Source organism: Eumetopias jubatus, unplaced genomic scaffold (assembly GCF_037043125.1).
Source record: "Eumetopias jubatus isolate StellerSeaLion01/CBP00866 unplaced genomic scaffold, mEumJub1_p1.0 scaffold_1, whole genome shotgun sequence".
In the NCBI taxonomy this organism is placed as follows: domain Eukaryota; kingdom Metazoa; phylum Chordata; class Mammalia; order Carnivora; family Otariidae; genus Eumetopias; species Eumetopias jubatus.
In genome coordinates, this window is record NW_028274807.1 from 201,972,347 (window position 1) to 201,996,808 (window position 24,462).

The 24,462-nt window shown below is 62.1% G+C and overlaps 1 protein-coding gene across 1 annotated transcript; it reads left to right on the forward strand.

Moving 5' to 3' along the window:
- Positions 1-2,967: 2,967 nt before the first annotated feature.
- ALS2CL (ALS2 C-terminal like) lies at positions 2,968-20,838 on the forward strand. The gene is made up of 25 exons (XM_028087185.2): positions 2,968-3,070; positions 3,762-3,960; positions 4,303-4,368; positions 4,809-4,974; positions 5,481-5,612; positions 6,223-6,342; positions 7,856-7,914; positions 8,056-8,122; positions 8,577-8,773; positions 9,800-9,865; positions 10,285-10,383; positions 10,487-10,648; positions 11,338-11,449; positions 12,834-12,911; positions 13,394-13,524; positions 14,720-14,893; positions 15,099-15,195; positions 15,386-15,543; positions 16,093-16,161; positions 17,031-17,204; positions 18,424-18,466; positions 19,263-19,324; positions 19,433-19,582; positions 19,897-19,993; positions 20,386-20,838. The coding sequence occupies exons 1-25, from the start codon at positions 2,968-2,970 to the stop codon at positions 20,464-20,466; spliced, it is 2,862 nt and encodes a 953-aa protein (XP_027942986.2). The 3' UTR covers positions 20,467-20,838.
- Positions 20,839-24,462: the final 3,624 nt, after the last annotated feature.

Below are 24,462 nucleotides of genomic sequence, written 5' to 3' on the forward strand. Positions count from 1 at the left end.
CCCGCCCCACAGGGAGCACCAAGGCTGCCTGAGGAGGTAGGAGGCTGGGCCCTGCTGGGAATTTGCTATTTACCCTGAGGCAAGTTGCCTAGCCTTTCTTAACCACCTCACTCAGGTGAGCCTGGTGGGACAGGGAGCCAGAGGCGTGGGTCTGAGTCCTGCACGTGCTCTACAGATAGTGTCTTGACCCTCCGGTTCCTTCCTAGGCCTCAGTTTCTCCTTATGTACCTTATGTGCAACCTACCACTAAACCTGGCTAGAGGGCGAGGGTAAGGAGGCCATGCCCTTGACCAGAGCCGGGTGGATTGGGGGTATGCCAGGTTTGAGCAGGCATTATTCCTGCTGGGTCCCTGTCATGTTATGGCTTAGAACTTCCCCTCACCCCCAAACACACTCATGCCTGGTCTGCTCCCTGCTCTCAAGCCTTTGGTTGCCTCCAGGACGAAGCCCCAAGCTCCCTAGCCAAGGAGCAGGGCCCCGTGGTCGCCACCAGGCCAAATCCCCAACCTCATCTGCAGCCTTCCTGCAGCCTTCCTCCCCTGCCCACAACCTCACTAGCCATGCTTAACTTCTGGCCTTTTCTCTGGGCAGTGTGCCTCAGTTTCCTAGGGGTAGACATCCCTTTGGGGCCACAGATCTGGAAGGGTCCTAGAGCCGTGTCTGCCAGTCTGGGTCTGTAAGACACATCCTGAGGGGCCCGGGCTGCTTTGAGCGGGGAGGGAGGCTGAGGACCAGGTCTCCACACCCAGAGCAGCTCCCCCCACCAGTTGGTCCGGAAGGCTTAGATAGTTTGAAAGCTCTGATCTAATCAGACCCCCATTTCATAGAGGCGGTGACAGAGGCATAGAGAGGAGCAGGGCTCTGGCTAAGCTGGAGCATGACCAGGACTGAGCAGTGGGTAGGGGGTCAGCAGGGAGTCCTGTGGGAGCAGCTGAGGTGTGGACCACGGGTACAGGCAGGTAGGTAGGGGGAGCCCTGCGGGGGGGAAAGGGGGTAGTCTGAGGTGGAGAGGGACAGAGAGGCTCCATGTCCCGGGTGCGGGGTGGCTGGGGTGGGTCCTAGGTCAGTGTGAGTGTGGGGGATACTTGGTATTCAGGACCTCCCAGCCTTGAGCTGTTGACTGCAGGTCCGCACTCGCCCTGATCTGGTTCCTAGTCCGCACCTCCTGTGCTGGCTGCACCCTCTTCCTCTTTAGCCCGTGTCCTCATCTCTCAGTTCAGACCCCGACTGACGGGCTGCCAACTGAGGATGGAAAAGTCATCCCCCAAAGGGCTTTTCCATTCTGTCCGTTTCTGGAGATAATGGGGGAGGGTCAGGCGGACCACACTTGCTGTACCCTGGCCCCTTGGCTGGGCTCTCCTGGTCTGCCTGAGTTGACCTGGAGCGACCTGCCCCAGGTCGGGGAGCGGGGTGCGGGGGTTCCCGGGGCTGCTGCAGGGGCCCGCAGAGAGAGCAGGCCACGTCTGGGTGTCTAGCTGCTTCCCCTTCCTGCCTGTCCCTCCCAAGGCCTCGCCCTCCTGAAGCCATAGCAGCAGGAAAGGTGGGGCAGGAATGCCTGGGCCTGGGCCCTTGGCCAGAGTTCTGAGGCACCGGTCCCACTGCCCCAAAGTCTGTTCCCTGGGAGCTGTAGATTTTGCCAGGGGCCTGGAATGCCCTCTGGTGCCCCTGGGGCTGGGCTGGGAGGGATGAGACCCCTTCCTCTTCACCCTTTTGGGTCTGTCTGTGTTGCCTACCCATTCCAGCATCTTCGATTATATCTCCCACCCCGCCCCACTCAGCTAACTGCAGAGCCTCAGGGCGTCAGAGCCAGGGAGGGGCAGTGCGAGGGTCTAGGGCTAAAACCCCTCCAACTCTCAACCCTGAGACATCTGGTCAGGTCACTGGGGCAGATGAACTTTGCTTGGTGAGGGCACCCAGCTCTGGTGGGAGAGAGTTGTCTGCTTGGAGGCTGGGGTGGGGGGGTGGGGGGGTTGGAGCCCAGGCTGCTTGCTGCCCCTCCCTCTCATCAGAAAGCCACATTCCCAGGGGATCCCCTGCCTGCTTGGTGGGTACCTCACTCCAGGGTGGGAAGGTCAAAGACTCAAGCCCACCTGCCCACCTCTACAGCCCTTCCCTCTTTCCTCTGAGCACAGTAGGGTTGGTGGGCTTGGGGGGCACGGAGGATCTAGCTGTCACCCACACTGACCTCACCCTCCCACTGCTCAGCTCCCTCTACAGCTGTCATCACGCCCGTCGCATCTGCAAGTCTGGCTTTGGGTCCTACCACTCCCTTGCCCTGAGATCCTCCATGGCTCCTCCCATGGCCATTTAGGTCACTCTTGGTGGGCCACCCTCGGAGCCTGGGCCCTCATGCCCGTGATCCTTTGCTCTCATGGTGTCTCCCCCTGCATGCTTTGTCCCTCCTCTCTGCCTCTTTATTTCTTGCCTATCCATGATGGCTCCAGCAGGAGAGCACCTCCCTATTCCCCCAGACCTCTCCTTGCTTACACAGCCCTTTGGATGACAGGGGGTCCTGAGCCATGGCCTTGAGAAAAAGGCTGGGTTTCTCTGACAGTATGTCCTCATTTCCAGAGACTCGGTGGAGAGGGAGTGAGGTCAGAGCACCATCAGATATTACTCTGAGCCCTTGGGAGCCATGGTGGATGTGTGAGCAGGGGAATGAGCCCAGGCCAGAACTGGGCTCGAAGAGCATCTGCCTTTTTGGCTAAAAAGGGATGCTTCCCTGGGCAGTTCTGAGGTCTCTCTCCCACTCGGTCAGGTCCCCTCAGCTGGGCCCAGGGGCAGAGCAGGGCAGGCGTCAGCGGCTAGTCCAGAAATTCCCCTTTGAGGCTGCCCGGGCTGATTGCTCACACCTGTTGTGGGCAGTCTCGGGCACTCGGACGGAAGGCATGGCCCTGACCCAGCCCTCGCTGGTGCCCTACTCCGGCCTGTGCCCCGTTCACAGCTCCTGAGGGCGGTGCTCTGGCCATGTGCAGCCCGGAGGAGGAGGCCCTGCTGCGGCTGGAGGAGGTCTTCTCGGCTACCCTCGCCCGCGTCAACAGCCTTGTCCTCCTGCCCCTGCTCGAAACCAGTGAGTCTCGGCTTGGCGGTGGCAAGGGTGGGGGACACAGGAAGCATCCTGGGGATCCGAGTCCTACCTTGTTAGACCTCCTGAGGCACAGCTTTCTGCGTCTCAAACAGGAGTGGGGACACTTGGTATCGACATCTTCCGATGAGACTGGGGCTCTGGCTCCAGCCGCTGGCTGCTCCCTTCTCCGAGGCGCCCCAGGGGTCGGGCCGTGAACCTCTAGTCTAGACCCAGCTGTGCACAGAGTCAAAATCCCACCTCTTCCAGGGTGTGGGCCTGATTCTCTGCCTGGATTCGCATCCTGCTCTCACCCTGGCCACTTGTGAAGTGACCTTGGTCAGGTGCCTTCCACTTGGGGGCTCTGTCTGAGCATCTGTGGGTGCCAGGGCACCACGGGATCCTACGGACCCCATATCCCAGACCTGAGAAAGCCCAGACACTCAGGGCAGCTAGTGTACTTGGTGGCCCTGGGTCATGAGTGCTGACCCTGTTTCGTGGGGGGGTGGATATGTGCTCCACTGACTCCTCAAGGGTGCTGCCCCGCGCTCCAGCCTGCCCGTCCCTGCTGAGCTCAAGGGGCCACGTCGGCTTCCTGGCCTGTCCCAGGGGCCCCGAAGAGGCAGGACCCCGGCTGCAGCTCCTGGGCTGTGGGGCGCCGCCCCCCCTCACATTGCGGTTATGCCCCCCGCCCCAGCCCCGGAGCCCTCGGACCCCCAGGGCAGAGAGTGCCTCCGGCTCTTGCAGCGGCTGCACTGGAGCTCCCAGCGGCTCTGGGAGGTGACGGAGGAGAGCTTGCACTCGCTGCGGGAGAGGCTGTGCCACCAGGACACCGTGGGTCTGGAGTCCCTGATGTTGCTGCAGCACGCGGAGCGCGTCCTGCAGGCCCACGTGGAGTAAGACAACGAGGAAGGCTGGGGCTAGGCCTGGGCATCAGCGTGCTCGCCGCTGGGCACCAGGGCTCACCTGGGTCAGGCTTAGGCCAAGGTTTGGGTTTAGGCTGCGGTGGGGCTCACCTGGCGTCGGCCTCAGGCGCTTGGGCCTCAGCCCGGCACCGGCTCAGACACCCCAGACCTGAGCGTTGGGGCCTCCCAGGGGAGAAAGACTGAGTTGGAATTGTCTGGTTGGGGCGGGGCTGCAGCCACTCAGCGAGCGGGATTCGGGGACCCCGGCAGCGCAGGGGTCTGGGTGTGAAGCCGTGAGCTGGGCCTGCAGGCTGTCTTCGGTGCTGTCTGCAGGTACATCGAGTCCTACAGTAGCTGTGTGGTGGTGCAGGCCTTTCAGAAGGCAGCAAAGAAGAGGAGGTGAGCCCAGGATGCTGCAGGGGCCCTCTGCGCAGGCGGGGGGTGCCCCGGCGGGAAGGTCACGGAAGTCCCAGCCCCAGAGCAGAGTGTCACAGCCCATGACTCATCCTGAGCGCTCCTGGGTCTAACAATTCCACACTGCTCCGCACCGGAAGAGAGGGAGGGAAGGCTGTGGGGGCCGTGAGCACAAACCAGATATCCACTGGCCAAGCTTGACCCCGGGAAGGGGAAGGGGGGGCCGTCCTGTTCAGGGTGGGTGGTTATTGCCATTGACTCTCCAATAGGGTGGCTGTATTTCTCTGCTAGGAGAGCAGTTTGGGGTCTGGGACTGCTCCTGGGATCTGGGAGCTTAGCTGGGGCGTGGAGGGTGGGGTGGATGGCGGTGGGTTCGGGAATGGAGGAGGGGAGTGAAGGCGGTGTGTGGCCCTCCCTCCGCCCAGGGAGTTCTGGCGGGGCCAGCGGAAGGCCCTGTGGCAGCTCCTGCCTGGTGTGAGCCCCGAGGCCTCAGTGGGCACGGTGCTGGCCCAGGCCCTCCACCAGCCACTGGCCCATCACGTGCAGCAGTATGTGCTCCTCCTGCTGAGCTTCGGGGACACTGCTGCGGAGGTAAGTAGCAGGGACGTCGGGGGGCCGGGGGCCACTCACTGGGCCTGTGGCTTGCAGGGAAGCCGAAGGAGGAGAGAAATAGGGCCCCGGCTCCGGGGACTCCGCTTACTCAGGGACCCCGGTTTGAGAAGGACCTGGTCGCACTTTGGGGACAGGGCCGTGTTCTGTGGGGGGGGGGTCGACAGGGCCTGTCCTTGCCCTGGCCTGTCTGAGGTACGTGGCTGTGCCTTAGTGGGGCCGGCGGAGACCCAGGAGCAGATGAAGAGTCGTGTTACTGGGTGTGAGGACACGTGGCCCAGGCCCAGCGGCCCTCTGGAAGCACCCTCCCCCTGGCCTTTGGCTGAAGGAAGGGCCGGCAGGGAGAAAGGGACAAACTTCAGTTTCGATCCAGACCTTCGGAGCAGCTCGGGCCCGGCCAGGGCTGGGGCAAGCATCACAGGTTGGGGGGGAGGTTCTGACAAGCTCTCCGCCCCCCCCCCCCCACCAGCTGCCCTGTGTCCCCACAGCCTCACCGCACTCGGGAGCTGGTGGTGCACGCAGCCACCCTCTTTGTGAACCTGCAGTCCTTCCTGAGGCAGGCAGTGGACCAGGCCCTGGCCACACAGGCTCTCTGGCACTCCCTGAGCAGCCGGCTGAGAGTGAGTTGGAGGCCTGCCGGGCGGGGAGGGAAGGGGCCTGCCGGACTCTCCGTGCGTCCGCTTCCCCGTCTGGAAGTGGGAGCAGTGGCCCAAGCAGGTGGCTGGGAGGGCCGTCTGCCCAGCCCCCCTCAGACACTTCGTGGAGCACCTTCCCGGCCATGCCGTGAACTGGCTCTGGGGAAGAGCGGTCAGAATTGACCCTCTGTCCTGGGATGCCACCAAACGATCACATCCTCACATCACTGCCTCGCTGGGGGAGAAAGCCCCCTGTGCCCTGGGAGGGTGTGACAGGCCTGGGGCGCAGTGTAGATAATCAGGTGAACAGGCAAGGGGACAAGACTCGCCAGCGAGAGGTGGGGACTGCAGAGCCCTAGTGAGTGTTGTCGGGGGCTCTGGGCAGGGGGCCGGTGGGCATCAAAGCAAAGCTTCAAGACAAGTTGAGCTGCCCCTCCAGACCTTGGACCCCAGTGTCCATCGCTGAGCTGGGGGCCTCCAGGAGATGCTCAGACTGTGGGGTGGGGGGGGCGGAGCTGGTGCTCCCGGCAGAGGCGCGGGTACAGCCACCAGGCCGGGGGTGCCTGAGCCCGTGCCTCCCTGCTCTGCTCCCCAGGATGGGCTCTGCACCCCTGAGCGCCGACTCCTGCAGGACAGCCAGGATGTGCCTGTGACGGTCACCCCACTGCGGGCGGAGCGCGTGCTGCTCTTTGACGATGCCCTTGTCCTGCTGCAGGTCGGGGTGGGGCTGACCAGAGGTCGTGGGGCTGCAGTGGGGGCCTGGGGTCTGGCTGAGAAGGCAGTGGGAGGGGGACAGCTGGGAGCAAGAACTCAGGGCTTGTGGGGAGGGGACAGGGCTTGAGAGGCAGGCAGCGCCAGGGTGGTGGCAGCAGGTGGACTCATCCCTGCAGGAGGAGTGCGCGGTGGGGCAAGGCCGCTCCAGGTGCGTCCCAGCCCCAGCCCCGGCCAGCCGGCATCCCTGCTAAACATACCTCGGTTTCTTCATCTGGAAAATGGGATGCTTGGGAGTGAGTTTGTCCTTCTGCGGATGCCGGACAACTCTTCAGTTGTCTTCCTCACATAGGAGAGGAGCCGCAGATGGGAGGTCCTGGGTGGCCGTGGGCGGCTGAGGAGGGCCGGAGGGACAGGGTACACACGAGGCTTCTAGGGAGGAGCACCACTTGGAAGCAGTACCTGGGCTCTGGACATCAGCGAAGTTAGCGGGGAGCCAGGCCGGGGGTTTGGGATTGTTCCCTGGCCCGTAACCCCGACTGTGCCTCGGTCCCCCCGGACCCAGACTGCCCCTGTGGTAGCTGCAGCACTGTCCTCTCTGTCCACTCAGAATGTCAGTCTGGGACTCCCCTGCAGACAGGGAGGCTGAGGCCTGGCAGGGAGGCTACTTGCCCAAACCCCCGTGTCTCCTGAAACCTGACTTTGGGGTTCTGATTCAGTTTGAGTTCCCCTCCACTCCCGACTTCACGTTCTGCACACCAGGTACACTGATGAGATGCTGTCGCTTAAATGCGCTGCACCCTTTCCTGCCTCTGGGCCTTTGCATGTCCTGTGCCAGGCCCACCCTTGTCCCTGCCTGTATCTGCCACCCTCCTCCTGCCCTTTGGGCCTGGGCCTGGCGCCCCCTCCTCCTCCTGGGGCAGTGAGGCAGTGACTGGCCTGCCCAGGCCGGGCAGGAGGTCGCTCCACAAAATCTTTTAGAGGAAGGGGCGTTCATCAGCTCTCAGAGCAGGGACGGCCTTCCAGGTAGAAGGAGCAGCGTGAGCAAGGGGTCAGATTGAGGGGGGTTGGGGGCAGGCTTGAGAAGGTGTGAGTGTGGCAGGGCCGTGGCGCCTTGGTGTGGCGGGCACCAGGAGGGGGGACCTGTGAGCCGGGAGTGGTCTGCGTGGCCTCAGGGGTCCGGCTCAGCAGCGAGGTTTCCATCCCCCAGGCGGTAGGAGCCTAAGACAGGTTTCCAGCAGGGGCCGATGGTGTTCGGCTGCAGCCATGATGGAGCAGGATGTGGGGGGCGGGGGAGGCTGCTCCCGGGTTCCCGGCCAGCCCTCAGATGGGAAGGGGGAAAGATGGGCCGTCCTGGAGACGGGGAGCAGGCTCAGTGCTGGGCATGTTGGGCTGAGCGGCCAGGGGACACCCAGTGGTGTGGCAGCAGGTTGGTGCCTGGAGCAAGCCTGGGCCAGAGCAGTAGGGGAGCGTCTGGGTTGGGCCCTAGGTGACCCCGGTGCCCCATCTTCTTCCAGGGTCACAGTGTCCACACCTTTGATCTGAAGCTGGTGTGGGTGGATCCTGGGCAGGACAGGTGAGCAGCCCCCTCCAAAGGCACCCCGGGCCTTCTCTCCCTCTGCCCTCATGAAATTGCCCGCCCCCCAGGGCTGGGTGGGGCCTCCCGAAAACCCTCCTGGACAGAGCTGGGGCCTACTCGTCACCTCCCTCTGTCTAGGTGCACGTTTCACCTCCTCACACCTGAGGAAGAGCTCTCCTTTTGCTCCAAGGCCCCCCAGGACCGGGTGAGTGTGGGCGAGCTGGGAATTGGGTGTTGGGGTGAGAGGAGGGCCGGGGGAGGGCACGGGTATACCACCCTGGAGGCTCCATGGGAGTGGCCAGGCCTCTGGGGTCATGGTCAGAGAGCGAGGCGCAGTGGCCAGCCTGGGGTGAGGCATCAGAATGCCACAGAGCACAGGGCATTTTTCCCTATGAAACCAGGATCGGGGCCTGTGTGGGTCCCGGTGGTTCTGTCTGGCCCCTCTGGGCAGGCCCTGAACCTGCACAGGGATCTCAGGATGCAGGTGGCCCCTCTGGATGCAGGGCCCTAGGGAGCAGCATGGGGCAGTTGGAGGCTCTGCCAAGTGCCAGAACAGGGCTGGGGCGGTGGAGGGACTGTCTGGAGCTGCCCCACAAGGCTTCCCAGAGGGGCCACTGGTATAGCAGTGACCTCTCCTGTGTCTCCTCTGTCCGCACCAGATGGTCTGGCAGTGGAAAGTGACTCAGGCTGTGTGCCAGGCCCTGCGTGGGAAGAAGGACTTCCCTGTGCTGGGGGCGGACCTGGAGCCTTCTGAGCCCCCCACCTGCCGCTGCGTGGCATACACCTTCCGCGCCGAGGGCCGGCTCTGCCAGGCCACCTACGAGGGCGAGTGGTGTCGGGGCAGGCCCCATGGCAGGCGAGTGACTGGGGTTCCGGGCCCAGCAAGGCGGGGCTCCTCCTGGGGATCTGAGGGGCAGACAGGACCTAATCACCTCCGGGCACCAACCAAAGGCCGTTCCTTCCCGCATCAGTCGGTCAACTCTGTCTCCCAGTCTGTCTTAAGCCCCGTCGGACAGGACCTGGCCCATTGTAGGTCTGTGCCGTGTAGAGTCTTGATGATGGTCATGAGCCCAGAGCACGTGGAAGAGACTTCAGGTCTGCAGTTGCTGTTCTTGGGAGGACAGAAGGATAATTCTCATGTCCACGCAGCACTAGCTGGTAGTGGAAATGGTTCGCAGACCTCCTATCTCCACCAGTCTTTACAAGAACACTCTGGGGGCGTGTTCTCGCCCATTCTGTAGGTGCAGAAATTGAGGCCAGAGACTGGCATGACTTGCCCAAGGCCTCAGGGCAGGTTCTGGGTCTGCGTGACCCCGCAAGCAGGGGGGCTTTGGAAGAACATGTGACTCCTCCCCCCGCCCCACCCCATGCTATACAGCTGGGAAGGCCAAGGCCCAGAAAGCAGAAGGGCCTTGCCGAGGTGATGCTCACAAGCATGTTAGTTTCTGAGACCTTGGCTACTTCCAGAAAGGGCTTGAGGAAAAAATGAACAAGAAAACCCCAGAAAAAAACGATGCCGCGTCCGAAGAGGGGAGAAGGATGCTAGGAACCACTGACTAGCACTTGACTTAAGCTTGAAGTTTAGCTCGGAGCTTCCTGTGGGTCAAGGGAAAAAGGGAACCTGGATGTTTCCAGAGCTCTCCCCGTGGAGTGTGGGGAGTGTGCTGGAGGCTGCTGGGGCGGTTGTGCCTGGAGTCGAGAAGGGCTGAGAGCCCCTGTGGGTCAGAGAAGAGGGCTGGCTGGGGGCAGCGAGTCCAGTCCAAGGGGAAAGTAGGCCTCTGAGAGAGTCCACCGTGGAGGTCAGCCGGGGGGGGCCTGTGTGTGTTGAAGGATGGGTCTGGCGGGCCTGATATGTGGACCGTGGATCTCGACTGTCTTCCAGGGGCACCCTGAAGTGGCCCGATGGCCGGAATCACGTGGGGAACTTTTGCCAGGGCCTGGAGCACGGGTAAGGCTGGGGCTGCTGTGGGAGCGGGTGGTGGGCAGGCGAGTGGCTTTCGCCCCTGCCACCGTCACCAGCCTGGCCCCATCCTCGGTTCCCAAACCTTAAGCAGGAACTTGAGGCCATTTGGTCCAGCTCCCCTTAGTGCACAAAACGGAAAGCCCAGAGGAGGGGGCGGGCCGTGGACGGAGTGGTCAGGGCCCCAAGGTGCTCCCACGGTGCATGAGGGGCAGGGCGGGGATGGCGTCCTGAGAGTGGCCCTTGGGAAGAGAAGACGGCTGAGCACCTGGGAGATTGTCCCCATTGTCTGAGAGGGCCCCTCAGAGGCAGGGACACCGGGGTGGCATGGAGGGGTGTCGTGGGGTGTCTTGGGTCAAGGCGATGGCCCGGGTGCTGACTGTCCTCCCCCACACGCACACCGGCAGCTTCGGCATCCGCCTGGTGCCTCAGGGCCCCGAGGACAGATTTGACTGTTACAAGTGCCACTGGCGGGAAGGCAGCATGTGTGGCTACGGCATCTGTGAGTAAGTGCCCGGCGGCCCGGTGGCAGGGCGGGCGTGTGGGGTGGCCACGTCCCCCGGGCTTCACCTCGGGGGGGCCGGGCCAGCTGTCGGTGGCCCTCTGCAGGTACGGCACTGATGAGGTGTACAAGGGCTACTTCCGGGCGGGCCTGCGGCACGGATTTGGGGTCCTTGCGAGCGCCCCACGGGCCCTGCAGCCCTGCAAGTACACGGGCCACTGGGAGAGGGGCCAGCGGAGCGGATACGGTGTCGAGGAGGACGGTGCCAGGTGAGCGCAGGCTCAGGGCTCGAGCCCCATCACAGACCAGGGTGCCTCAGGGCGCGGGGCCCGTCGTCAGTGGGTCCAGTCCATCTGTCCTCCCAGAGTCCCCCCGAAGCCCCTCACTTCCTGTCCGCAGGCTTGGTTGAGGCTGAGGTTCAGAATGAGGGGGCCCTGAGCCCCCTGACCGAGGAGCCTCCCCACTCCACTCTGGCCCCTCCTTGCTCTGTCCGGGAGGAGTTTCTGACCCCCCCCACCCCCATCTAGCCCCACGTAAGGCCCACAGCCCTTCCCGGCTCTCTGGGCTGTGAGACAAAGCCCAGGGCTCTCAGCCTGGCATTCGAGACTTCACCCCTGCCGTGCCGCCCCTGCACCCCTCCAGCCTTCTAGACCACTGGGTGCCCCCTTGTACCTGTTGTGTCGGTTGTAGGCTCCTACCTCCATGGCTTTGCACTCCATCTGCCCTTCCTGCCACCTCCCCCAGGAAGCCTGCCAGGATACGCTTCTGCAGGCAGGCTCCCTCCCTCCTCCACCCTCTCTTCCTCTTGGAGGTCCTCACCTCTCTCTCCCGCGTGTGAGTTGAGTGGGTTCAGGTGATATCATTGCCCCTTACCTGCTCTCCACCCACCCCAACCGTGCCAGCAAAGCACACAGAAGTGCCCGGGAATGATTCTGATCCCGCTCTGGCTCCTCTCCAGGGGCGAGCGCTATATTGGCATGTGGCAGGCCGACCAGCGCCATGGCCCAGGGGTCATGGTCACCCAGGCCGGTGTCTGCTACCAGGGGACCTTCCAGGCGGACAAGATGGTGGTGAGTGGGGTGACCCGTGTGTGTCCTGAGCTACCCTCTCCCTGTCCTGGGGCTGAATTCTGGAGGCCCCCCCTCCCCCCGCCGCCCTGCTCTCAGGGCCCCGATGCTGAGCAGAGGCTGGGCAGGAAGTGGATGGGGCAGGAAGCTGGGTTCCTAGGTGGTAGAGGGAGCCAGAACCTCAGCAGGAATGCCGTTCTGCCAGCCACCGACCCTGGCCTTGGCCCTCCCCCCCTCAGTTTCCCCATCAGCAACTCAGGTTCACTACTTACTGACTGTAAACATTCAGGGAAATTAGCAAGAACGAAGTGCATGGTAACGACGATGCCTGCAGCCTCTGCGATGGACATTTATAGACCCCTGACTGGAGGCCTGGCTCTGGGCTCAGCCTCCTGGCACGATCTCAGGGCATCCTCCCAGTAACCCTGCGGATCATGTCACTGTCCCCAGTGTATGAATGACATACTGAGGCTCAGAGAGGTCAGAGGACCTGCCTGGTGTCACATTCTATTGAGTGGCAGGGCTGAGACTCACCCCAGGTCCCCTGAGCCTAGGCACACCAGCACCTGCCTCCTGCCTCACCCACACCCAGCCAGATGCTTCGGCGCATAGTAGGACTCTGGCCTGGGGACTATGATTGTTATTACGGCTTGTACATTGGCTTATGCTCCACTTTGTTCTGAAAAGGACTGAAGGAGGAAGAAAAGAGCAGACACAGAATAAATTCAAGTAGGACACAAATTCTATCCCATTGGGCCCTGAGCTTCCTGGCAGCCAGTGTAACAAGGGGGCGTGGTCAGCTCTGCTGTCACCAAGGATCAGTGACAGGGAAGGGGGGATGGCTGAAGAGAAGCTCAGCACTTCTTCTTTTTTTTTTTTTTTTTAAGATTTTATTTATTTGACAGAGAGGGAGACACAGCGAGAGAGGGAACACAAGCAGGGGGAGCGGGAGAGGGAGAAGCAGGCTTCCTGCGGAGCAGGGAGCCCGATGCGGGGCTCGATCCCAGGACCCCGGGATCATGACCTGAGCCGAAGGCAGTCGCCTAAGCACCTGAGCCACCCAGGCGCTCCAAGCTCAGCACCTCTTGAGCCATAGGTGGGGAAGGAAGGGCCCCCCAGGAGGCTTCCTGAGAGAGGCTGCTGGAGAGAAGGAGCCAGGTCCCAGGATGTGCTTCAGGGTAACCCAGGGATGAGGTACATGGGGCTGGTGCTCAGTGCTCAGCAGGCCAAGGGCTGGCATCCCACCTCGGCACAGTGCTGGGAGGTGTGACAGGGCTCAGGACTGTTCTGCCCTGGGTCGGTGCCTACCTCCTGTCTTCCTGCCGTCCCCTCCCCACCCGCAGTCTCCTGGCCCTTCCCCTGCTCCTACTCTGGCTTCCTTCCCTAGGGCCCCGGGATCCTCCTCTCTGAAGACGACTCCTTGTATGAGGGCACCTTCACCAGGGACCTGACCCTTGTGGGGAAGGTGAGGACCACCGAGACCCACTCCACTCCCGCCGAGGCCTCGGGTGGAGCCTATAACCTCCCCGCTTGGACCCAGGACTGAGGGTGTGGGCAGTGGGTGGGGAAGGTAGGGGAGGGCCTCTCCCAGGGCTAGCATACCTCACGCCTTTCCTAGGCCCCTTCCTACTTCTGGGCTTAACCGCCCCCCCTCCCCCTGCCAATTCCCCCAGCAGTGGTTCTCTTGCTCTGACCTGAGAGTCCCTTCCCCTTCCCCTCCCAGTCTCCCACCTCTGAGTTGAGCCCCTGGGCCGTTGGCACAGCTCTGGGTCGGGGGCTCCTGCAGGTGTGGAGGATGATGAGCCCCTCGAATGGATGGTGGGAAGGCAACCTGTCAGTCCCTAGCCTCTGTGACCCAGGATGGACAGGCACGAGGCCTGTCCTGATTGGGGGAAGGGCGGCTGGACAGACAGACAGGCGTCCCTGCTTCCCTTCCCTGGTTTGCAGGGCAAGGTCACCTTCCCCAATGGCTTCACCCTGGAGGGCTCTTTTGGCAGCGGGGCAGGGAAAGGACTGCATACCCAGGGTGTGCTGGACACAGCTGCCTTCCCACCAGATCCAAGCAGCACCCGTAAGAGGTGAGAGCCTGGCTGGCCGCCTGGCCTGTGCATTCTGGAGTGAGTGTGTGTGTGTGTGTGTGTGTGTGTGTGTGTGTGTGTGTGTGTGTTCTCAGGGAGGCAGGCCTCATCAGGGGAGCTTTTCTGTATTTCCTCTTAGCTCTTTGGAGAGTTCAGAGAGCTCAGGTCACACGCCCTCAAGTCAGGGACTCTTAGGATCAAGGGCCACGGCATAACTTCACACACCAAAAAACCAGAGAAAAATATTATGCGGAGGCTTTGCTTAGACCCTGCTTTTTTTTCTGGGAAGGGTGCACGACAGTTTGTAAAAACAACACAAATAAACAAGAATAAAATGGAGAATAAAAGTCTGAGTTGAACTTAAAGGAAAGGAAGGGACCAATAAGTCCTATGATGGTTATGACCGAGCATGAACCTGGCTCTGAGTTCCCTGGCAGCCAGGGTGAAGAAGGAAACTTGCAAAGTGGACTCATTGTCACTATCACGGGGTCTTTGAGAAGGGGATTGACTTCTTCCCCATGGGGACGGTGTTCTTCCTTGGAAAACTGTAGTTCAAGTGGTGACTTTTACCATGTCTGTTGAGGTGCGGGTGGTAGTTCTACTGGTCCCAGGCGGCATTTCAGTTGGGGGAAGGGAGTAGAGTTGATTAATAGAGCCTTCATGCTTGCATGCTTCTCCCTGACAGCAGGAGCTGGGAGTAGACAGCAAACCCCAGAGGTGTGGCCAAGCCTGGGTGGCGTGCAGGTGTAGGAAAATCTGTGAACGTGGCGTGGGAGGTTGGGGCTCCCTTAGGCACACACGTGGCCAGACCCCCAGGCCTGCTGGCCACGACTGCATCACGCTCAGGAAGGAGCCAGGTGCGGTGGGAGGATCCTGGACTCTGGGCCCTGTTCTCTCTTAGGCCAAGAACCTGCTGTCTGGACTTGGCCTCCAGCTCTCCAGATCTTTCCAGGGCTCTGTGTGTCCCTTTCTTCTCCACTGTGGAATAGATTCTCTCTCTCCTTCTCTCTGCCTCTCCTTTCTTCTGGAGCCTTGGAGGTCAGCGCCCCCCAGTCCAGCCACCCTTCCTGGGCCCTGACTCGGGGCCAGGAGGGACGTCCCCATCTCTCTAAGGGCCTGGACTGGGCCCTGCCCACCACAGCCCCATCCCTACCTCCCACCACTACACCCCCCCCCCCCCCCGCCTCTATCGCAGGCAGCTAGGTGTGGGCATCTTCCCCGTGGAGAGCCACTGGCAGGGTGTCTATGGCCCCTTCCGGGACTTCATTAGTGCTGGCTGCCCTGGGGACGAGCAGGAGGCCCTGCTGGGCTTCCACGTGCAGAACTCGAGGGAGCTGCGCAAGTCCCAGGAGTACCTGTGCTGCGAGAGGTAGGTGCAGACACGTACACACGTGTGTGTGTGTGTGTGTGTGTGTGTGTGTGTGCGCGCGTGTGCACGGGTGCACCCGTGGGGGCATCCAGAGGGCCAGGGCGGGGGTTCGTGGGGCTCCGAGTGGGCTGGGGAGGAAGGCTCCCTGGAGGGGGTGGGCCGGGGCCCAGGCGTGGGTGAGAGACGCGTGTGCCTGGTCCTCCAGGACCCAGCCCGAGCCCTGTGCGGACAGAATGGAAGGCATCCTAGATGAGCTACTGCTGCACCGGGAGCCCAGGGCCCTGCGGGAATGCCTCAGGAAGGTGAGGGCCCTAGGGTAGGCAGTGTGCACGGAGGGGGGCCTTCTCACTGCCCCCGGTGCTGACCCCTTCTGCTCAGAGGGCCTCAGTGCTCCCATCTGTGAAATGGGAGCAGCCTTGGGAGCCTCGCTGGGGCGTGCTGTGCTCCACCTCCTGGCCCCGAACTCCTCTCTGTTGCCTTTGCACCTGCCAGGCTCTGAGCAACTCGCTGCACCCCCTGGGAAAGCTACTCCGGACCCTGATGCTGACCTTCCAGGCCACGTACGCAGGCATCGGGGCCAACAAGCACCTGCAGGCACTGGCCCAGGAAGAGGTGAAGCAGCACGCCCGGGAACTCTGGGCTGCCTACAGGTGAGTGGGGTGGCACATGCAGCACGCAGCAGCCCTGTCTATGACAGCAGGCAGGTAGGGCTCTGTCCTTTCCCGATGTCAGGTGCTCTGCCTAGCGCCCTGGGTGGGAATGGTGCCTCCAGGCTGAGAAAGAACCAGAGAGTGGGTCAGTCAATGTCCCGCTGGTGAGCAAAGGGGTTAGAAGGTAGGAGATTATAGCAAGGATTGCCTGTAGCCAGAGTCCAAGCCTTGACCAGGCCCTGGGCTGACCCCTGACCCCAGGGCAGCTCTCAGCCTCCGCTGGCTGGGCCTGACTCTGGATTCAGACCCCATCTCCAGTCCTGGCTGAGCCGAGACCCCATCTAACGTTACAAATGGGGGCCCCAGATGCTGCAGTTCTAGCACTCTCGGGCTGAGGTCCTGTGCTCCCAGCTTCCTAACTACAGAGGTCTGGGAGGCTGGGCTCCTCACGCTCCATGGCTCTGGAGGGTGGAGCCTGCCGCCCTGGTCTTCGGTGACTTGGGTTCTCGGGGAAGTGGCAACTACGCAGTCTGTCTTACCGGTTTGCAGGGGTCTGCTGCAGGTGGCCTTACAGCGCAAGGGCCAAGCTCCAGAAGAGGACGAGGATACGGAGACAAGGTGACCGCTCCCGTGGGGTCTGCAGGGTCCCCCCCCCGGGAGGCAGCCAGGCTCAGGACCACCTTCACTCCTGGAGCCTCCCTTGGGGGATAGGGGTACTTCCGGGGAAGTGTTGGGGGCTCATGCTACTGACCAAGCCTTGTTTGTTGACCATTTGAAGATCAGAATGACCCATGACCTCTTCCTTGGGTCACCTGGGCAGGGGCGCCGCCACAAGGTGCATCTTCGTTGTAAAGGTGCCATCCCGGTCTCCTCTCTCAGGTGTGCAGAGGGTGAGCCTCTCTCAGGACCTGGCAGGGGCTGAGCCTGAGGCCACACAGAGCGGGAGTTAAAGTGCATCCTTAAATCTGTCTCCTTCCGTCCCCCAAGACCAAACCTTACAGTTTGCCTTCAGATTTCAGGCCCAGAGATCGTGATCAGGGAGGCCTGTCTCCACACTGCAGGAGACGTGGGAGATAGGGTTAGATGTTAGGTAGAACTTTCCCCCTGGAGTCCTAGGAAGCCCAGGAAACGAGGAGGCAGCACTGGACCAGCCTGTCATGGCCGGCTGAGTGCTTTGCCGCAAGTCCCTTTCTGTCTGGGGCCCTGGTTTTGCTTTCAATCACATGGGGATCCAGTCCTGCCCCAGCGGCCATAGTGGTTCTCAGCGTCTAACAAGAGGATCAGGGGGCCACGGATTTCAACCGAGGGAGTGAATGACTGAGAACAGGCTTTGGAAGCGTTTTCTAGAGGATGGAGGAGGCAGGGACGCTTTTTGCTGTGGGACAAGGAGCTCTATGGGCTCTTGGAGGGGCAGCCCAAGCAGGGATCCCTCCCCCTGGGCCCCTACCCTGCTCGCCCCCCAACCTGTCCTGGCTGCTGTCACTCAGGGACCTGCAGGTGCATGGCCTGGTGCTGCCCCTCATGCTGCCCAGCTTCTACTCGGAGCTCTTCACTCTCTACCTCCTGCTTCACGAGACGGAGGACAGTCTCTACAGCCAGGGCATTGCCAACCTGAGCCTCTTCCCTGACACCAAGCTGCTCGAGTTCCTGGACGTGCAGAAGTAAGCCTTCCCTCCTTGCCGTGTTTGCCAGGGCCCGTGTGCACAGAGGGTACACACGGAGTTCAGTGGTCGTTAGTAGAAAAGGGGATGGTGTTCATTGGCTCACGTACGCACAGAGTTCTAGGATTATGCTGGTGTTGCTAGCTTCAGGCCTGGTTGGATCTAGGTACTTAACTGCGTGGTAAGGGAAGCAACTTCTTCTCTTTCTCTCTTGATGTATCTCTGGCTCCCATTTATGGTGCCAAACACGGTACCAGCCACTCAAAGTTTATACTCTACCAGCTCCATCCCCCACTGTGCTCCAGGTTGCTGGTGTCCCCTTCCTAACAGCTCTGGCTGAAGTCCCTCACTGGCTTGGCCTGGGTCGTGAGCCTGCCCCTAGATGTTGGCTGTGGCCCACATTGGCCAGTCTACCTCAGCATCTACTACTGGGGCTGGGGAGAGGTGTCCTGCTCCCAGCAACTGGACTGAGACTGGGGGAGGGGAAGTCCTCAAGGGGAAACTGAGGACTGTTCTGGGAGCAGGTCCCTTTTACCCTCAGTTGCTAAAACATCCTTTCTCCTCAGTGCCCCTTCTGATCCACTGATGCTCCACGTCACCACCCGCCCGATGGAGGGCATGGGTGCTCTCTCCGCCCCACACCCGGTCTCCCTTGTCACACAGCCATCATGCTTCCCGCCCCCCGCTCTGAAACCCTGTTTCCCCTTCCATTGTGAATGTCTCCTGCAACTGACTAGTCACCAGCCCAGAGACCTGGGTGCCAACAGCTTCCCAAGTGTCCCCTCCTCCCCATCCCCTCCTGCTGCCTCTGTGCTGCCTCCTCCATGCTGGCCTCCCTGCTCCATTGTCTCCCCAGGTCCCTGCCCTGTGCCGCATTGCATGGCACCCACGTCCTTCCCCGTTCACCAGCCTGCCCCAGCTCACCAAGCCTCCAGAACAGTCTCTTCCGCTGTCATTCTCTGGCCCAATCCCCGGGACTTTGCTCACAGGGTCCCTTGGCCTGCAGCGCTGCCCCTCACCCCTATCCAAGTTTTGGGGCACTGCCTTCTCCAGGACTCTTCCCAGCCTCCCCTTGCCCTGTGGACCATCATGGACCCTGAGGCCATCTCCTAAGCTCAGCCCTGCTGGGGGACACGGTGTACAGGGAATTTGCCCTCTGACCTCAGACCCTGCCCCCTCTTCCTGGTAAAGGTTCTGTGTCACACTTGTTTCATTTCAGGCACCTGTGGCCCCTCAAGGACCTCACGCTGACAACCAATCAGGTGAGAAGGTGGGTCCGTTACCTGCCCCAGCTAGGGGGAGACCTGAGCCTTGAGCGGGGCCCCCAGAGTCTATTCAGCCTTCTGAGCAGCCCTCCGCCTCCCTGCTACAGAGGGGCCCGGGCAGCACTGGCCAACAGGTGCGGGGGGAGACACTGGCTTTCTGGGTTGTTCTGATCTCCCGTGTGGGTGAGGGGGCCGTTGCTGGCCCACCGTGAGCAGGTGCAGGTGCAGACCCAGGCTCCACCCCTCTTCTTGGCTATGCAGCTGCGGGCGGGAGCCTCAGTTTCCCCCCTGGATGAGAGTAGTCACTGCTGCGGTGTTGGTGCCCCCTCATGGGAGTGTTGGGAGGGGGCGGTGGGCCGCTCCACACAAGGTGGTGGCTCTCAAGGTGTACGTGCTGGGCCAGCAGCACCTGGGAAGCCTTTAGAAAAGCAGATTCTTGGCCCCCGCCCCCCACCCCAGACATAATGAGTCAAACTCAGAGAGCAGACCTGGACTCTGTTTCAACAAGTCCTTGGGTTGGAGTGCCGCTGACGTGGGCACCCACCCCCTGTGGTACCCAGTGGCCGTTGGGATCGTTATCTTCCTGCCCAACCTCCCGGAGACCATTATCCCACTTTACAGTTGAGTAAACTGAGGCTCATGGTGGAGCTGTGACTTGCCCTGGGTCACTCTGGGCGGGGCTGTCCTGGAGCCAGTGATGGGGAATGGTGGGTGGCAAGAGCTCTGGCCCTGGGAGGGAGGGGGTAACAGGACTGGGGGGACCGTGGCCTCATCCATCTGCCCCCCCACGCAGAGGCTCTCCCTGGTCAGGGACAAGTGCTTCCTGTCAGCCACTGAGTGTCTGCAGAAGATCATGTGAGTCCACGCCCTGGGCAGGGTGGTTGGCGGGGGGCAGGAGTGTGGGGGCCCCTGGTTGGGGCTGAACCCGAGGGCCTTGATCTGGAGCCCGCCGCCCTGCTGCAGCACCACGGTGGACCCCAGGGAGAAGCTGGAGGTGCTGGAGAAGACATACGGGGAAATTGAGGCCACCGTATCACGTGTGCTGGGCCGGGAGCACAAGCTGCCCATGGACGACCTGCTGCCGCTGCTCATCTACGTGGTGTCACGTGCCCGGTGAGCCCCAGCCGGGCCGGGGGTTGTGGGGTGGGCTGTGGGAGGACCCCACCTCCCATCCTGCCCTGACCCCCAGCCCAGACCCGCTCGGAGGTCTTTGAACATTGGGGTTTATGGACACAGCTTTTCTTGGTACGGAGCGGGGTTCTGAGGCCAGAGAAGCCCCACCTAGGGTCCCGTGGGGGCCAGGAGCAGAGCAGGGACCACAGCCCAGGTGTCCAGCCACCCAGGCCAGGGCTCCTTCCCCGGCTCCTTGGTGCCTGTCTCCGATGGGCCCCCTTCTCCCTCTCACTGTGGGGATGGGCGTTCACCAGAATCCAGCACCTGGGAGCTGAGATCCACCTGATCCGCGACATGATGGACCCCATCCACACAGGAGGCCTATGTGACTTCCTGCTCACGGCCCTGGAGGTGAGCGATAGAGGTGGTGGATGGAGGCAAAAACACCCTGGCCAGTGGTGCAGATGCCTTCCCTGCCCTGGACCCCAAATTCACTGCTTGTATGTGCTCCTGTGGGCGGAGCCCCACAGAGTCCCTGGCCCTGCCCTTGCTAAAGGGGCTGGAGAAGGGCCCCCTACTTCACCCCAGCCCGGGGGTCCCTGGGGCCCCCACATGTTCCAGGCTGCATCCCTGGGCATAACAGGAGAGGGGAGGCCCCCCCTTCCTTGCAGACTATAGCTGAGGCTGAGTTGGAGGTGGGTCGGGGTGGTCCCAGGCTGGGGAGACGGGTGCCCCCCGGATATTGGTGTGTCTTTGCATGGGGCCGGGGGGGCTGCCCCTCAGCCTCGCCTCTTTCCCGCCAGTCCTGTTACGAGCACATCCAGAAGGAAGACATGAGGTTGCACCGCTTTCCTGGCCGCTGGGACTCCAGGGAGCCCTGGTAGCTCGGCTGCCTGGGGCCCGCTGCAGAGTGGAGAGGGGCTGCCACGGATTTCCCCGGGGAGCAAGCATGGCCCGGCCTGGCCCTCGCCGCCCGCAGAGCAGACGACAGGCTGGGGCCGTGGAGGTGGCTCTCGGAGGAGATGAGCAGTTAGTGTCTCCCAGGGAGACGAGGCTGCCGAGGCTGCCACCCTGAGCGCTGCCCACTGTGACCCTGGAGCTGGGGGCTTCCCCTCCCCCCGCCACTCGGTCAGTCTCGGACCATCTCCTTGACCTGCCTTGGCTCACGGGCTTTTTGCTTCCTGACCCTGCCCGGGCCTCAGCGTTGCTGTCTGTATCCCAGTGGCCTAGATGGTCCGTGATGGACCTTCCACCCATCTTGCTGGATTCTGGAGTCCTTCTGTAAGTCTGCCATTAGTCGGCTAGGGTGAAATCCTCACATCATCGCCGGTGGTGTTCCCTGTTTCTCCACTCTCGGTCAGAGGCTCTAAGTGGCTAGTGACCGCTCTGTGTGTTGGAACTCTTGTCCACAAGCGGCCTCTTGGGGACCTGCCTCTCTTCCCCCCTCCAGGGCTGAGCTGGCCTCTCAGGGAGGCAAGGCTGAGCAGACTCCCGGGCCACCTGACCTGCTGGATGGCCTTGGGCCAGGCCCTTCCCCTTGGTGGTATGCGATCGAGCAGGGGCTTGGAGGTCTCTGCCGGCCCGTGTAGCTGTGGGGTACATGTCGGCACCGGAACAAGCTGCGGGGCGGGGTGGGGACACTCGCCTCGTTTGCCACAGCTCCTGCGGGCCCCAAGTGCCTGCAAACCACAGGCCTGCAGCCCACGGGCCTGGGCGCAGGAGGACAGCAGGGGCACGGGGCCGTGCAGGGCTGGCGGGAGGCCAGGGGGAGCTCAGGTGCCTTTGGGTGGGGAGGACTTTTGTGTCCATGGTGGTTCTAGTGTGGGACCGAAAGACACAGAAGCAAGGCCTGGGGTGGCTTCATCCCTGCCTGGCCTCAGTCTCTCCTCCCCGCATCGAGGGGCTTGGACCAGGTGACCTGGAGGGGCTCCCCCTGTCCTAACGGGAGATGTGTGACAGTAGGCAGGGTGACCATGTTTTGAAGGGCCCAGGGGCGAAGCATGGGGAGCGGGTGGATTTATGCAGGGATGTGGCCCCAGAGGGTAAGCTGGGCCCCGGCACCATGGCCATCCTGCCACCATGCCTGGGGTTGTAAGCAAGTCAGGTCACCATTCTTGGCTGTGCTTTCCATAACCGAAGCACTGGCCTCGAGGCCTGTGAGGGAGGGGCTGAGGGAGGCTCTGAGAAAGCCCAGTCTCACCTGAGCCCAAGGCTGAATCCCCACCGGGAGCCTCAGGGTGGGGGGCTGCTGGTGGCCAGGGGGGCACCCACAGACCCTCAGATGACATAGGGCCGTGGGGCAGGGGTGAAGCTTTCTGGGGCTGGTTGCACCAGACATGGCAGTGTGAATGAAGTCTTGGGCTCTGGTTTTGCCCGAAACCCCCGTGGTGTCCCCCAGGAAGGTGCCTGGAAGGGGGCGGGACTGATGAAGAGTGGGGGTACCCAGATGTCATGGGCGTTCATGCCTCCCCAGGGCTCTGACGGCCCACCGGTACTTCAGTCCTCTTCAGTGGTCATCAGCGAGTTCTTGTCCCTTGACAAGTGCAGACGGACTTGTCTTAAGGTGGCCCTGAGTTGGCGCGACGCTCTAGCCCCACTCCTTCAGGATCTGTGAGCTCTCCCTGGAGTTCACATTCACCAGGATGCCCCCACCCACCGTCGCTGGGCCTTGTCCACCACCAGCTGAGCTGGAGCCTCAGGACAGGGTCTCGGGAGACCCCGAGGGCAGCTGGGTCTGTTAGCAGAACCTGACAGCAAAACCAGAGACAGTGAGGACATTGACACGGAGGTCAGCGTTCATCTGCAGAAGCGACACCTGGAACCATGCTGCCACCTGCTGCGTGGGTGCCTCAGGGAGGCCGATGGAGATGGGTCACCTGTAGGGACCCCAGCAATGACCTCTCCCACCTGCTGCAAGAGCCCCTTGGCTGCAGTGAGAATATGCTAACATCTACGTGGGAGGTCAGGCTGGCCACGGGGGACTCCAGCACCTTGGTGAGCTGGCCAGCGTCAAAAGCGGCCCGGTGGGGCCTGGCTTGGGTCCCATCTGCCCTCTGTCCCCATCTGGTCCCCATCTTGTTTTCTGAGATGAGGATTCTCCTTTCAACAATGATGGTGACAAAGCGGTAAAATTCATTATAACTGAACCTCATGATCACCTGGGCCAGAGAGGCGAGAGGCCGGGGGTGGAGGGTTCCTCTTCATCGACAGCCGCAGGCGGTTTTCTGACCGACAGCAAAGGGCCACACCAGCCCTGTCCTCGGGGGCCTGGATTTGGGGCTGAGAAAGAGACACAGAGATTAAATGGCCTCTGTGTGAGCAGATGTACCCGAGTCACATAGCCCAACCACCCCCTTCCCACTGCAGCCCGGGCCCTGTCTGCAGCCTCTCATGCAACCTCAGGCCCTGCTTCCCCCTGCGCCCCTTACTTCTGCCCCCACCCCTCCTCGTTCTGTGCCCTAGATGTGCCCTCCTCCAGCCCACTGGGTCCCAGGCTGCTCCATCATCACAGGCCTAGCTCCCATGAAGCCCTTGTGTCCCAAGGAAGGAGCCTCCCAGCTCCTCTCTGGGGCCCATTCCCTGCCCCCGTCATGTTCCTGGGGCATGATAGGTGGGTGCTTGCCCCCTGGCCCTGTCCTCCAGGTACAGTGCTCACTGTCTTTCCCTGGGCTGGCACCGATGACGGTGGGCACTGAGACCGGAAACAGGTTGACTCAGGAAAGGTCAGACGGGGAAGGGCCACAGGCTCTAGAGCAGGTCTGCGTTCAAGCCTGGCCAGGGCAGTGTCTGTGAATACAGAAGCCCTTGAGGTGTAACCAGCACAGGCAGGGGCCCACCGTGGAACAGAGGCCTGGCCAGGCTCAGGCCAGGCGCAGGCAGGAGGTTGATGCCAAAGCCCCAGAGAAAGGGAAGAAAGGACAGACGCCCTCTCTGTCCCCGGGGCTCAGGTTGACCTCACCTGGCAGCAATGTGGCTGGTCCAGCAGGTGTCTCCACGCACTAATCTGTTGCAGGGTTGAGTTCCCACTGCAGGAAATGCCAAGGGGTGGCCAGGTTATAGCTGTTGGATGGTTGTGTCTGGTGGAGATGGTGTCCTCCTGAAGGGGAGCAGGCCACAGAGGGCCCCCATAAAGTCTCCTGTAGGGACTGTCTCCCTCACTCAGTCAGCAAGCCTCACGCTCTTGGATGCCAGCCCTCTTCCCTGTATGGGGTACCGTCTGGACCATGGAACAGGTGAGGAGGGCTGGCTCTCCTCCCAGGAAGGTGCCAATGGAAGAAGAGGAAGCTGGAGAAGCCAAGTCTATGGCTACTCCAGAGTGGGAGCTGGGGGGCGACTAGAGGGCCCCAAGTTCTGACCAGGCCTCTATTCAGATCACCCCTGAGGGTGCTAGGAGCCAGGGCACAGCCCAAACAAATCCCTTGGCCACTGCAGCCTGGGAGAAGGCGGCGGCGGCGGGGGGGTGGGGGGGGCAGAGGGCAGCGAGAGGGCTCAGGGCTGCTGGAGAAGCTCCAGCTATGCTGTGAGTAAATGCTCCCTGAGCGGGGTTCCCGAGGGAGAGCCACCTGGCCTCATTTGGCAGCTCCCCCAGAGGGGGGCTGGGCACCGGGGAAGAGGTAAGTTCAGGGTCCGGGTCAAGGTCAATGTTAGGGATTAAGGTTAAGGGCAGAAGCAGGGTCAGTGTCGGGTTAGGGTTAGGGGTTAGGATTGGAGTGAGGGCAAGAGTTCAGAAGGAGTGAGGGTTAAAGTTGGGTTCTGGTCAGTTCAGGGTCCTGGTCCAGGTTGGGACTTTACTGGTTGGCCTTGTCCAGGGTTGTGCAGACATGAGCTCTGGCTTTCGTTCCTCTTGTTGTGGGCAGGAGCCAGGGGTGGGGGCCGGGCAG